This window comes from Oreochromis niloticus, unplaced genomic scaffold, assembly GCF_001858045.2.
Source record: "Oreochromis niloticus isolate F11D_XX unplaced genomic scaffold, O_niloticus_UMD_NMBU tig00002348_pilon, whole genome shotgun sequence".
In the NCBI taxonomy this organism is placed as follows: domain Eukaryota; kingdom Metazoa; phylum Chordata; class Actinopteri; order Cichliformes; family Cichlidae; genus Oreochromis; species Oreochromis niloticus.
The window spans coordinates 1-13649 of NW_020327622.1; the positions used below are offsets into that span (position 1 = coordinate 1).

Genomic DNA, 13649 nt, shown 5'->3' on the forward strand with positions numbered 1-13649 from the left:
CCTGAATGTACTGACGGAGCAGGTATGGATTCTTTTTCCTTCCCGATGTTGCGGGAATATCTCAGTATGACACCGCCGGGATTCATCGGGCTCGGACTGCAAAGGAGTGGGTCAGGGAGCGTGGATCGGTCACCACTCAGTTCGACCTTCACCTCGTGAGAATCTCTGGGATGACATTAAGTCATGGTGAACGTGTGACATCATCGTCTTTTTTTTGTCTGGAGTGTGTATGAGTGGGTGTGAATGTGAAGGTTCCACAGTGTGAGTGTGTCGATGTGTGGGGTTGTAGAGTGTGTATGTATATGTGATCACTGTGTTAGACGTTGTGTGTTCGTGCAGCTTTTCTCAGATCTGTTTGTTTGTGCGTGTGTGAAGTAAAGACAAACATGCAGGTGTGTTTGTGACTGTTTCACAGTCTGACACTGTGTCACCGAGTGTGCTCAGAAACATCCTGACAGTCTCTCTGAGTTAAAGGCAATGAAATTGTACAACATAAGAGACGCTTTTAAATATTTTACTTTTGGTTGTGACACGGTGACGTCAGAGGAAGAACGGCTCACACAGAGCCGGTGAGGTTTGTGCTGAGGAGGAGCTGCACGCTGTGTCCCAGCGCCCTCTGCTGGGCATGTTAGGAAGTGACGTAAAGCCATTTCTTTGTATTGTAAATATCCTGCAGTCAGCGGGAGTTATGAGGGGCTTGTATTCAAATAAAGACTTGATCTTTATGACTCAGTGTTCTCAGTATAATCGATCCACTGCTTAAAGAAATGTGACAGTTCTGTACTGGCTCAGTTTCTGCTGCCCTCTCGGCCACATCTCTGCTGGAATACGAATCTTTAACGTCACTGAATTTTTAGTTCAATAAATGAAGTTTATTAGTTAGAAGCCCCGTTGAATCGAATCCACCCTGAATGTTGTTCCTGCCTCAAAATGACGTGAAATCATTCACAGCAGAGACCAACTCGTTTGTGACACTTTAACCGAGCCAGCCTGGGACGACCCTGGCACATGCAAGGTGTACCTAATAAAGTGTCCGAAGAGTGTGAATAGTAAATATTTTGCAGCTGTTTTTTCCTGCAGTCATTAAAGGAAACATGGCTCCATTGTTCCTGTAAACCCTCTGAGAATAAACGCGCTTTGTCACCTCTAACATGTAAAGATGTTTTAAACGAATTGAAGCTTTTCGTGATTATAAACTCGTGAAACTTGTTCTTCTGTGCTGACCGTGGAAAACTTTGGCATGTGTCAGCAAACCGCAGCTGCTCTCGTCCTGTTGTTTTGATCAGCTGACCTGCCTCGGTCACATGACTCGATCCTCTTCCTCTGGCTCTGCTCGGCTCCTCTGAGCACCAGCGCGATCACACACCTTATAGCGCCGCTGGATCACAGCTGCAGGGCAGGTGGAGGCACCGCGGTGGAGGAGCTGCAGAACTCCGTGAGAAAAACGCAGTTTTAGTTTCCGGTTCTGTGTCGGTGGCGGCTGGAATAGATCAGCTTGTGCTGAAACACGAGTGCCACTGAGGGTTTGACGGAGGCCGAGTGGACACTGAGGCGGAGACGTGTTTCTGGGTTTTCACCACTTTGTGTGTCAAGGTAGGTAAAGAGGAGAAAGTTAAATTCAGCGTTTCGTGAGTGGAGTTTGGCGGAAAGCAGAGTCGGGGTAGAGTCAGGGGAGCTGACTACAACAGGCAGATAAGAATAGTTTGGCTTATCTCAGGATGTTTCACCGAGACCATAAAAAGATCAGAGGTCAAAGTCAGCGGCTGCACCCACAGCAATAAGATCAGACCCTCATTAAACCCTGCGGCTCCGCCTCACCTCACCTGCATGTTACAAACTTCACTTCTGCTTGTCTCACACTTTGGGTTTCCATCGCAAGCTTGAACCACGTCCTGCTCTTAATTCCTGTCATGCTGGACTCGACTAGAGCAGCTTTGCATGATTCACAGTTCATAATAATCCTCCTTTAACTGGTTGCTTCTTGTAAATTGTTGCCTGTATTAGGGGGAAACTGATAAACAGGGACAAGTGCGCACTGTAAGAAGCTGTGGTCGTGTTTAACATGAACATCGAGAGATTTGTGACAGGAAACGGTTTGATTTGTTCTGCTGTGTTTCCCAGTCGTCTGTAGCTGAGCGGGCGGTGTTTGCAGTGTCCGCGTTCGCCTGCTGAGAGGACACAAAACCAAAAGCATGCCGTCCAACAAATCGGTGTCAGACGCTCCCATCACTCAGTTCATCAACTGCAGGATCCTGAGGGACAACGAGCTGCAGAGGTACGACACACACACACTAAACAGCACTGCAAAAAGAGCCGGTGTGAGCCAGGAAGCCCGCCAGCTTCAATCCAACTATTCTGCTGAGAGGAGCGCTCAGAGCTCCTGACAGGAGTATACTCGGAGATACTCGGAGAGCCAGGTATAGGTTTTGAGCCTTTGCAGCTCAGAAAAATCCAAAATAAATTCAAACTTGTGTGCCCAGTTATTGATTGTTAAAGTTATTAATGATGTATGCTGTACCATGGACCAGGGTGTCATGACCCAGGTGTGTGTGTGTGCGTGTGTGTGTGCGTGTGTGTGTGCAGAGAGGACCTGTGGGTGCGTGAGGGGAGGATTTTAGACCCAGAGAAGCTGTTCTTCGATGAACAGGGATACGCTGACAAACGTGTGGACTGTGAGGGCAGCATCATCGCGCCGGGCTTTATAGACGTCCAGATCAACGGTACACACACACCCACAGACACACACCTTTGCATGTGTTTCAGAAGCTGCGGTGCTGCAGTAACTTTGATACCTGGTCAGACATTCAGATGGCGTGCTGGAACCTGAGCACGAAACAAAGATGATAGAACTGTAAAAATGAATCTGTGAGCTTCAAACTCTTCTTAATGTTCATCATAGTCTCTGGAGCTGAAGGTGGTGTCAGTGGGATCTGAGCTGACGCTGCAGTTTATAAGCGCTGTGTGTGTTGGAGTCACGGAGAGCGTTGTTGCTGCTGAGGGGCGGGGCTAGTTTATCCCGAGGAGAGTAACGGCTCGTCTTCCTGCTGCAGGAGGTTACGGCATCGACTTCTCGCAGGCGTCTGAGAACGTCAGTGATGGAGTTTCGTTTGTTGCCAAAAAGATCCTCGAGCATGGCGTGACGTCCTTCTGCCCGACTCTGGTCACCTCCCCTCCCGAAGTTTACCACAAGGTCACTGTTTCATTTTTATCAGTTCAAGTTTAGACACGCTCGCATGTTCAGGGGTTCCTACTGTCTCCTTCAAAGTCATCTTCTGGAGCATCTCTGGACAGCTTCTTCCAGGCCACCTGCTGCTTTCAGTTCCTTCACTGGAAGGTGCTGCTGCACCGCCTCCACCCGCCACCTAAAACGAACCCTGGAAACAACCAGGACAGACTCAGGATGGAGCAGGGAGAGCACCGAGAGTTAAACTAAAACTGGAGGCTGGGGTTGGAGGCAGCAGCACTGGAAGGTCCAGAGGTGCACCTGAAGGGGTGAAATGAAGGCCGGTGTGAACGCGCTGTGCATGTACACGTCAGGACGTTAACGATCGGTGACGTGAAGCTTCTACGTGTAAACAGCATCATCAAAATGTGTGTTCCAGGTTCTGCCTCAGGTCAAAGTTCATGATGGAGGACCACATGGAGCCGGAGTTCTCGGTGAGGTTTTACAGATGCTGTAGGTGAATTTTTGTTTATTCTTTGTTTATCCTCATTGATCACAAGCTGCAGAGATGTTGGTACGTAAACGATCACACTGCTGCGGTACACGGGCGCCAACCATGGCTGAAAATGGCGTCTGTTTCACTTACTGTAAACTTCCCTGTTCAGGTTTTCACCTGGAGGGTCCGTTCATCAGCGCAGAGAAGAAAGGGGCCCACCCAGAGAAATACCTCCGCACCTTCAAGTCCGGAGGCCTCGAGGACCTGATGGAGGTCTACGGCAGCCTGGACGATGTTGCCATAGTGACGCTGGCTCCTGAGCTGCCCGGCAGCCAATCGGTGGTGAGGGAGCTGAGCCGGAGGGGCATCACTGTGTCCTTAGGTGAGCATTGTGTAGTCACGGCAACGATTATACAGCAAAGCTTAATCGTGATGTAAATAATAAAACACTAAACCTTCAAGTTAGAAAAGCCGTCTCTGCTTCACTGGTTTCATTTTCACTTTGTTTTTATTTATTTATTTACACCATTTACATTATTTTTTCTCTGTTTTTATAATATTTGAAATTTTATTTCTTAATTTGTCTTTTTTTGCATCCTTGTATTTTTTTTAAATATGATTTTATTTATTTTAGATTATTTTTATTTTCATTAAACATTTATTATTCTTTTGAGTTTTTTAAAATAAAAAATAATCACATTTTTAATTTATTATTTTATTTATTTTCATTTTTAGTTGTTTTATATTGTTTGCATTATTTATTTTAAATTTGCTTTTATTTCGTAGATTTTCTTTTAAGATAACTTTCAAAAAAAAATTATTATCCTTTTTTTCATTTTCATACTATTATTCAGTCCTTATTTACTTATACACTTTTCTTGTGTGGTTGTATTTTTTATTTTAATGATTGATTTACTGATTTCATTTTATTTCCTGTTTCTGTTGAATCATGTTCCGGTTCAGTCCTGAGTGTTTTGTGTGGTGTGTGCGGTGTCAGCGTGGGCAGGTCAGTCCTCTGTAGAGGACCTGGAGCTGCTGTAATCCGTCTGACAGCGCTGATGTGAACAAAGTTTACTCGACTGGTTCTTGCAGGTCACTCAGCGGCCGACCTGTCGCAGGCCGAGGAGGCGGTGCAGCACGGCGCGACCTTCATCACTCACCTGTTCAACGCCATGCTGCCTGTGAGTCCCAGCTGCTGCTCGTCTCTGAGACTCTGAGTCAGTTTCTGTTCAGCCCGGTCGGTTTTACGCTCTCAGTAATCCTTCTGTGTTTGCTGTGGTCCAGTTCCACCATCGTGACCCGGGTATAGTGGGTCTGCTGACCAGCGACAGGATCCCCGCAGGCAGGACGGTTTACTACGGCATGATAGCTGATGGCATCCACACCAACCCTGCAGCCCTGCGCATCGCTCACAGAGCTCACCCGTCAGGTCTGACCGAGGTTTCTATTTCAGATCAGCAGCCAAAAGCACGAAAATCTCGACAAATATATTCCTAAATGTATCAGAATGTTCTTATTTTGGTTTCAGGAGGTTGGTGAAGCTCCACGAATGTGTTTAAACATGTGGCATCATTCTGGGAGTAGATGGATTTTGGACTTTCCCGTGACTTGTGTGTTTCATACTTTCAGGTCTGGTGCTGGTGACGGACGCTATCACCGCGATGGGTCTTCCTCCCGGCCGTCACACTCTGGGCCAGCAGGTCATTGAGATCCAGGGTCTCCACGCTTACGTGGCAGGTCTGATGTTCTTCAGATGTTATTATCTCACAGGCCTGTGATTTCCTGAGCGATGCATAACTAGAACCAGAGATCTGAAAAGTAAAATAAATCGTGCTTGCCACGGTTTCATGTGTAAAACTCTCTAACTTCACTCTGTGTTCAGGCACCAAGACTTTGAGCGGCAGCATCGCCACAATGGACATGTGTGTGCGCCACTTCAAGCAGGCCTCAGGTCAGTTTGTGTTGCTTTAATGACTAAAAACAGGAAGTAGAATCATAATGAGCAGTGACGCGCTGCCTGGTGTAAACTCCAGCAGGTGAGACCTGGTTGCTGTGGCGATGCAGGTCAGATCATCATTGCTCTTCACTTCCTGCTCTGTCCTCCAGGCTGCAGTGTACAGGAGGCTCTGGAAGCTGCCTCCCTGCATCCGGCTCAGCTTCTGGGAATCAGCCACAAAAAGGGAAAGCTGGACTACGGCTCCGACGCAGGTCAGAGCCGACTGCACCTTTATTTCTGCATCCCTGCTGTTAGAGCTGCTGTAGTTCCTCCTTTGTGTCCTCAGCGTTTTCTTGGATGTAAATATGGACTTTTTTCATGGGGGGGGGGCTGTATAACAGTTGACCAAAGCCTGCAGTTCCTCTAGTGTCCAGCAGAGGCTCCAGCAGGGAGCCAGTCTCCATAGACTCCCATGTTAAACTTTACAGCAGAAATAAAAACGTTTACAGCCAAACCGCTTCGAGAACTTCGAACTCGCTCTGTTTCAGATTTACAATAAAAGTTTTAATAAGAGTAAATAAAATAACCCACATGAATGGTGAGTGAATATTTAGCCTCCATCATGCACATTTGTCAGTTGTGCAGCGCTTCAAAGGTCAACGACGTTGGATTAAAGTTTAACGGCTGTAGCCGTGAGGTTCTCCGGGATCGCGCCGCCTCTCTCTGACCTTTCCTGGAGTTCATGTGTTTTCCTTTAATGAGGCCAGCAGCTGGATTCAGCCTGAATTTGTGAGACTTACAGTTTAACTGATCCTTCAAAGCATTGACGTTCCTCCAGATGTTCAGGAGGAAACCGTCTCCGACTGACAGAACTCCGACTTTTCCACCGTCTTTGCAATGATCCCTCTATAACACCATCCTTCTGATTCTTTTCTCTCAGCAGCGCTGCTTCCTGTGTTTCTTACACTCTGCACTATTTTTTTACAGACCTCGTTCTGCTCGATGAGGGCCTCAACGTCAAAGCCACCTATATCTCTGGAGAGGAGGTTTGGAGAAAAGGACAGTAGGAGATGAAGAAGGAAACTGGACCGCCTGTGCCTTCGTACATGATCGACATGGTTTTAATGGACTGACTGAGTGCACCAGGCGCTGCAGGAAAACTGGACCAGAGTGAAATATTACTGCACTATTAGTTTATTAAATGTCAGATGATGTGCTTTACTGTTAGATGTAGAAAATGATTTCCTGCCTTTCAAACTACCAAAGATTTCTGTTTATTACCCTGAAAGTCAGCGTGCTCATTGATCGTGTGTTGCTGAAAGTCTGATGTTGTGTTAAAGCAGCTGTATGACCTCTGTAGGGTCAGGGGTCACGGTGAAGGTCACTGCACACCCTCAGTTTCTGTAAACTTCTCTTTTTCTTTGTTTGTTTCAAATTTTACGGACACCATCAACCGAGTGTGGACAGACTGCTGCTGGTGTGGAGCAGATGTTAGCATTATTGTCTCATAGTGAAAAGGTCCTGAGTTGGAACGGCCAGGCCAGCTGTGGTCTCTGGTTTGAACGTTTTCAGCCTTTAAAAGAAGAAATAGTCACATCGTGGACTCATAACTGTCCGTGTGAGACCGACCTGGTGACAGGCTGTTCAGGAACTCAAAAGTAAGGGTGGTAAACTCGTGCCCAGGAAACTATTTCATGAATCGCTCTCACTGGTAAAATGCTGCCCCCTGGTGGTGAATGTTATAGTTAAAGGACAGCGAGAACCTTTAACTCTTTACCCCTCAGGTGTCGACGAGGGTAACCCTCGTTTCTCTTTCCTGATCTGAACAGAAGGAGAACACACAGACCTGTGTTTGTGTTTGAGCGCTGTTAGGACGACGGGCGTGTGCAGCCATAATAACTGTTTAATCTCCAACTGCAGCCCTGTAATTTAATTACTGGCTTATAAAGAGAAAATGTGCAGACCTGCGTCACAGTGAGCAGACAGGTGTGTGTGTGTGTGTGTGTGTGTGTGTGTGTGTGTTCCCATTAACTATCTGAGTCTCCTGCTCCTGCCTCCCTGGATTCGTCTGATCCTCGGTCGTGCTGGGACAGCCAACATCTGCAGCAGGCGTGTTTTGTTTTCATTCCTCCTCCTCTGGTTTGCGTCGGGGGGGGGGGGGCGTGTTGAGACAGCAGGCTGCCTTGTTATTATTTTGGGTGACATCATCTCGCCCGAGGCTTTCATGCACTGAAGCAACTCAGCGCTCTGAGCGAGCATCAGCTGCCCAGCTTCCTCTTCCTCCGGGGTGAACGGGAGGAGGAGGAGGGAGCAGCAATGAGGAGCCTTTTATTGTGAAACTGATAAGTTTGTTTGAGGCTCAGAAAACGGCAGAGTTTGGACTTTTTGCCATAAGCACAAATAAGGACAAATTTAGTGGGATATTTTAGAAAAATGTAAAAATATTTTGAGTACAGATTTTCGGAGTATGGGGGGAAACAGGAATCCACACGTGTGACTGTAAACTGATGAACTATTAAAAATAACGCTGTAGTCTTCAAGAGATAAAAAGCTTCCAAAGAAGAAAAAGCCCGAGAACCTCGAGGCTCTGACGGGAAACTGTCTGAGGCGAGAGTTTTGGGCCCGGCGCCTGAGAGAGACGTCGGCCCGAGGAGCTCCAGCTGTACGCGCTGAGAGAGCGAGGCCACGAAGGGTCAGCGCAAACCAGCCTTCTTAGACGCCTCCTAGATTAGTCAGAGAGCGTGTGTGCGCATGCAGCAGCGTCTCGGAGCTTTAATAAGCACCAATCAAAGTTGTTCCTGTTCCTGAAGCTCATTCTTGACTCGTAAGTGAAAGTTTGATTATTTGGCTCTGTGTGAGGTCACGTGGCGTGCCCGGCGAGCTGGTGTTTTTGTTCTTGATCCAACGTCATCGGTGCGATGCATCAACACGCAGCATACCACAGAACCGGTTCCCCGAGGGTCACGTGAAATCTACAGAGGCGAGGCCGTTTGTAACGAACACGCTGATCCAGCCTGAACACGAGCCGGAAAATCCCCGCAGGTTTACCGTCTCTGAGACGGGCGCGTCTGCACGCCGTGTACCTCGGCGCAGAAACAACACATCCGGCTGTTTATGTTGGGAAGGAGAGCCTTTCAGCAGCTCATTATGAACATATGAGGACGTTTTAAGTTGTTTAATAATTCTGGGAGTAGCGTGGTGGAGGCGGAGCTCCAACAGGCAGCGTAAAAGTCACTGTGGTCATCCCGCTCTTGTTTTGGTGACACAGATCTGTGGCTACAGGCACAACTCTGTTTGTTTTGGTGTGCTCCAAATTGACGTCACTAACCATCACCTCATGAGGTGGGCGGGTCCCACGCTGTAAGAGGAAGTGGAAGGGCTAAAAGATTTCTACAGTGGAACGCCGATTTATGATTGGTGTTCCACCTGCACACAAAGGTCTACACCTGAGACTCGGGTTCAACCATCTGTACCACATATGGAGGGTAATTAATGTCCGTTTCATCTCAGGAGCTGGTGGAGACTCCAGGAAGTTCCTGTGAGCTGCCAACAGTCGGTTATTGCCCCCCCCAGTAAACCATAAACATAAATATGGGTGCAGCCAGCGTGTCGTCACCCTGGCTCGGGTTTTGGTGCCACCGTGTTAGTTTACGGCCCGCAGACTCGCACCTGCTGACCTCATTAAAACGAAGCTGTTTAATAATCTTGTTTTCATCGAGCAGCATGTGCGACTCCGTTTATCCAGAGCTTCTGCCTCCAGGAGCCTTAGAAATTCTCGGGTCATCACCTGGGCCTCCTGCTGACTTTCCTTCTCTATTTTTGGCTGACTGTGTGTGTGTGTGTGTGTGTGTGTGTTACTTCATCTGACTTCACATTAAAACATTAGAAGTTTTACAACAAGTCCTCCAGGCTTTTATTTTGAAACTGTCCTCTCTTTCTCTCTCTTCCTACAGATGTGCACTCCCAGAAACACCCCCGCCACGCCGCCCAACTTCCCCGACGCCATCACCATGTTCTCCAAACTGCGGGCGTCCGAGTGTGGCTCCGGCACGGGCAGCGGGCCCTCCCAGGTGTCCATGGCGTGCTCTCCACCAGCCCACTCTCCACGGTGGGATTCGGCTCCTTCTGGGCATCCTCGCCGCCCAGCCACCAGCCGGCCTGGCTGCCCCGTCATCTCCCACGGGCCACCACATGCACCACAATCACTACCACCACATGCAACAGACTCCCATGTGGCCCCCCGTCTCCCAGCCCAACGGCTCCCAGCAGGCCCCCGTCGTATCTGCGCTTCACGGACAGAGATGAGGCCGAGCGGCGGGCTGAGTGGGGGCTCTGGGGTTTGTGGGGCGGGAGGGGGGAAGATTTCTTGTTTCTCGTTTCTCTGAACTGAACACGAGCAGTTTGGCTTCGCTGCGAGCCAGAGGGCGACGCCGGGGGTCTCCGAGGACACTGAGAAACTGAACCCGGCCCTGCTCTGAGCAGAACCCCAACGGAGCACTTGCTGAGGATCGGAGCCATGAGACGTGATTTTTAGAGACTCTCTTTTCATTTGTCAGAAAAAAAATCAGACAGGAAGTCGGCAATAACCAGCAGACCAAGAGGAGGACGAATCAGACGTGTGTGTGTGTGTGTGTGTGTGTGTGTGTGTGTTTGGACTACAGATGTGCACCAACAGGTCAGCCACAAAGTTTCATTTACAGCCAAAAAAAAGAGGAGTGCTCCGGCTGGGCTGCAGACACTACCGTGATGTCAGAGATGATCCCAGTTTGTGCTTGTCATTCAGTGCTGGTTGTTTAAGGATAGTTTTTCTGAGCTGGATGGAAAAATGTTCCTTTTGCTGCACACCTGCCAGATGTGAACACAGCTGGAAGTGAGAAACTGTGCCTGAGGCAGAAAATTTAAAATAAATGTAATCTTGTTTATTTCCAATGATTCTTTTTTGTTGTTGTTCTGATCTCTGCTTCACGATTCCTCACAATTAAGTCATGACAGGGAAAAAAATCTAAACCTCTCGTTTCCACCTCCACAGATTTTTAATTCCACTTAGAAATAAATCAAACTAAACACCTGCACAGCCTGTTAGCTGTGAGCTAACAGGCTAAACGCTCACCTGCTCTGATTCTTCTGAATTCACTGAATATATGAGAAGGTGGGACAGAACGTGATGTCCTCTCAGTCTTTATGGGACAGCCTGACAGTCAGTGTTACCTTTGCACACAGGTGCGTCTGAGGCATAAAAACAAAGACGGATCTTTATTAAAATTTTAATTGTTGTTCTTTCAGAATGATTCAGGCTGTTTTCACTATTGAAATCAAAAATGGGACTTAAATAATCAAAGTTTGTCTTTTATCATAGAAGCCATCATAGACTGTATATAAAAGATGGACATCACCCATTACTTTGAAAAGTCCTGTTTTAAAACATTCAGTCAGCGACTCTTACTGAGAGACTTTGACCATAAACTTATCAGGAAAGTACAGCTGAGTTCAGAGGTCAAGTGAGCAGTAAGTAAAAGAGTCGCCCCCTGCTGGGCATTAGCAGGAATACATCATTTTCAATGTTCACGCCCAGAAACCACATCAGTCTTTCATAAGCAGTGTGTGCATGGGCTTTGGGGCACGCGTGCCCTTAAATTTAAAAAACGAAACCCGAATATCTCCCTTTTTTTTTTTTTTTTTAAATTTCATATCTTTGTTGGATTGAGATCTTTAATCTTTATTGTGCAGCAGATTTGATATTTTTTCATCCAGCTGTGCACTGATACAGATGCACTGATGTAGACGAGCTCAGTAACATTCGTGACGTCTGTGGGTGATGTGATGAAGAGCTGAGCGCGGCGAATAAATGACAGAAGAAGAAGAAAAGGTCAAAAATGAGCTGAGATGGAGGGTTTGCAATAAGCTGCTGATGTGAAGCCGGGTTAGAAAGCAGAACTCGATCGCCTGTCAACTTTTCTGGGTTGTAAATAAAAAAATTCCAGTCGAACTTTGATCTGAGAGCGCTTTTATGTTTTTTTTTTAAGGTCGGCTCCTCCGCCATGTTTGTGTCTGCGAGAGGTTTAAAGGTCGGCTCTGCGATTTCCACACAACCTTTCAGACACTCAAACGCTCCTACCTCCATCTGTCTGAGGGGGCGGGGCCCAGCACTCGCTCTGAATGTACTCTGCTGGACTTCCTGTTTGACAAGTCCCGCATGCGTCACGGCGAGTAAAATAAAGTCGCGTTTATGTCACGAGGAAGAAGAATGAGGAGTTTTCAGGTTTTGTTCTTCAGACAATCAGCTGTTCGTGAACCACGTTTACTCGCTGCAGGAGGGGCGTGTCGGTCTCTGACATCAGAGACTCTTGTTAACAGATTTAAATGATGTGAGGGAACTCGAGCGCTGTGAGCTAACAGGCTAAACGCTCACCTTTAGGGCCACGCCTGCACGCTGTCAGACTTTAACGTGAAATGGTGGAAAATTGTTGCCATAGTCAAACACGTCGTGGGTCAAATTTAATGTTTGACTCGTCTGGTTAAATGTGACGGTGTCAGGTGTTCGTCTCTGCAACACTCTGAGGAGCCCACACGTTAACCCCGAAACTGAACTTTATTAAGAGATTTGCTTAAAATCAACTAAGAACAGATTCTTAATCAATCATTAACAGTTTAACCTCTTAAGCCCCAAACCTACCTGATCTCCTGCCTTTTGCCCCCGTATCAGGGGGCGTTAGGGCTTAAGAGTTTAATCGACACTGGCTCGATTGTTGGAGCCTCGGTCGGCTCCACTGATGGAAGCGTAACTGAATATTTAGAGTTAAATGTAACAGTCTTACAGCTGAGTCGTTGGAAAAGTTTAAGCGTGAAACATTTGGACTGAAAATCAACTGTAATGATCAGCTGATCAATCCCTTTTAAAGTAAATGATTTCCAGTCCATCATGTCAGTAAATGCAAGTTTGGCTTAAAAAAACCTGAATAATCTGATTTTTTCCAAGTACAAAATTTCACATTTGCGACTGAAGCCACAGAAACCTTTGGTTTATCGCACAGTCGTTGGTGGATTGCACAGCCGCTGCCAGCTTTTCCACAGTGAAATGCGGAGGTCAGTGGACGCCTTTTAGGGTCCGAGCTTTAAAGAGTAAAGAAAATGACCTTTTAAAGAGACCTTTTCCTAAAAGTCTTAGCTCTGACGATGCGTTCACTGACCTCAGGGCAAATCCAGTCTGAAATCATTCTGGACAAGTTGGGGGAAATGAGGAGCGGCTGGAAGGTGACCTCCTGCCTGGTTTGTTGTTGGTGACAAGCCGCGGGGTTCGGAGGCTCTGTTTGAGATTCCCGCAGCGTGGATTAACCGGCCTGTCCACGCTGCTCCTACTCTGTTTTTGCAACATATTTTAGGCCTTTCAAATCCAGCTGAGGACTTTACAAACTGGTCAAAGAGTCATTAAAAGATGTTTTAGCTCTGGTTACTTTCTCACAGACTCTGATCCACGGCTCTTTTCTAGAGATTTCTCTCATGTACTTTGTTTTCACTTACTTTGTTTAAATTTGTATTTATATGTTTAATAAAACAACTTCTGATCTGTACTTCCTCTGGCTCTTCTGTCTTTCTTGGCAGTGTTTGGTCACGCCGCACCTATTTTATTTTTACTGTAAGAGCGAAAGAAAGACGGTTGAACTTCTTTGCATTTGAGCGACTGAAGTTTGAGGAAGGATGTGGTCGGGCCGGGTGTCAAACTGAAGAGTCGTGCCGTCAGTAAGATCCACAGTAACGAGGATTAATGAGCCGCTGCTGAAAGTGAAGCGAACGCAGCGATGTGACACGTGTAAATAAGGAAGCGAGGATACTCCATTACACAAACAGGACAGGATTTCAGCAACTTTTTACTGTTGGAGCAGCTCCAGTTTGAGGAGTTTACACTGTCCTCCGTTTGGCTGATGTGAACTTTAAAGGCCTGCTTGGCCACATTTAACCCTGCTGGGCTCTTAGCCAGGCATCAGCCATGACCTTCAAATGATCAGTTATAAAATACATTTTTCCACATTATATCATCATCAAGCAGTTAGACCACA

The 13649-nt window shown here is 47.1% G+C and overlaps 1 protein-coding gene and 1 pseudogene across 1 annotated transcript; both read left to right on the forward strand.

The window, feature by feature from the left end:
• The first annotated feature begins 1239 nt into the window (after nucleotides 1-1239).
• Nucleotides 1240-6883, forward strand: LOC109199111 (N-acetylglucosamine-6-phosphate deacetylase). The gene is made up of 12 exons (XM_019354437.2): nucleotides 1240-1593; nucleotides 2122-2275; nucleotides 2584-2720; nucleotides 3051-3190; nucleotides 3603-3657; nucleotides 3829-4041; nucleotides 4752-4840; nucleotides 4944-5088; nucleotides 5289-5396; nucleotides 5542-5610; nucleotides 5766-5867; nucleotides 6583-6883. The coding sequence occupies exons 2-12, from the start codon at nucleotides 2193-2195 to the stop codon at nucleotides 6660-6662; spliced, it is 1221 nt and encodes a 406-aa protein (XP_019209982.1). The 5' UTR covers nucleotides 1240-1593; nucleotides 2122-2192; the 3' UTR covers nucleotides 6663-6883.
• A 2661-nt stretch (nucleotides 6884-9544) lies between these two features.
• Nucleotides 9545-10661, forward strand: LOC109199110 (UBA-like domain-containing protein 2 pseudogene; annotated as a pseudogene).
• The last annotated feature ends 2988 nt before the right edge of the window (nucleotides 10662-13649 follow it).

Bases quoted from the DNA above. Each gene is read 5' to 3' on its own strand.
- LOC109199111 (XM_019354437.2), top strand. From the start codon at position 2,193: ATGCCGTCCAACAAATCGGTGTCAGACGCTCCCATCACTCAGTTCATC. The intron at 5,397-5,541 runs GTCTGATGTTCT...CTCTGTGTTCAG, and splicing joins TCTCCACGCTTACGTGGCAG to GCACCAAGACTTTGAGCGGC. The intron at 5,868-6,582 runs GTCAGAGCCGAC...ATTTTTTTACAG, and splicing joins GGACTACGGCTCCGACGCAG to ACCTCGTTCTGCTCGATGAG.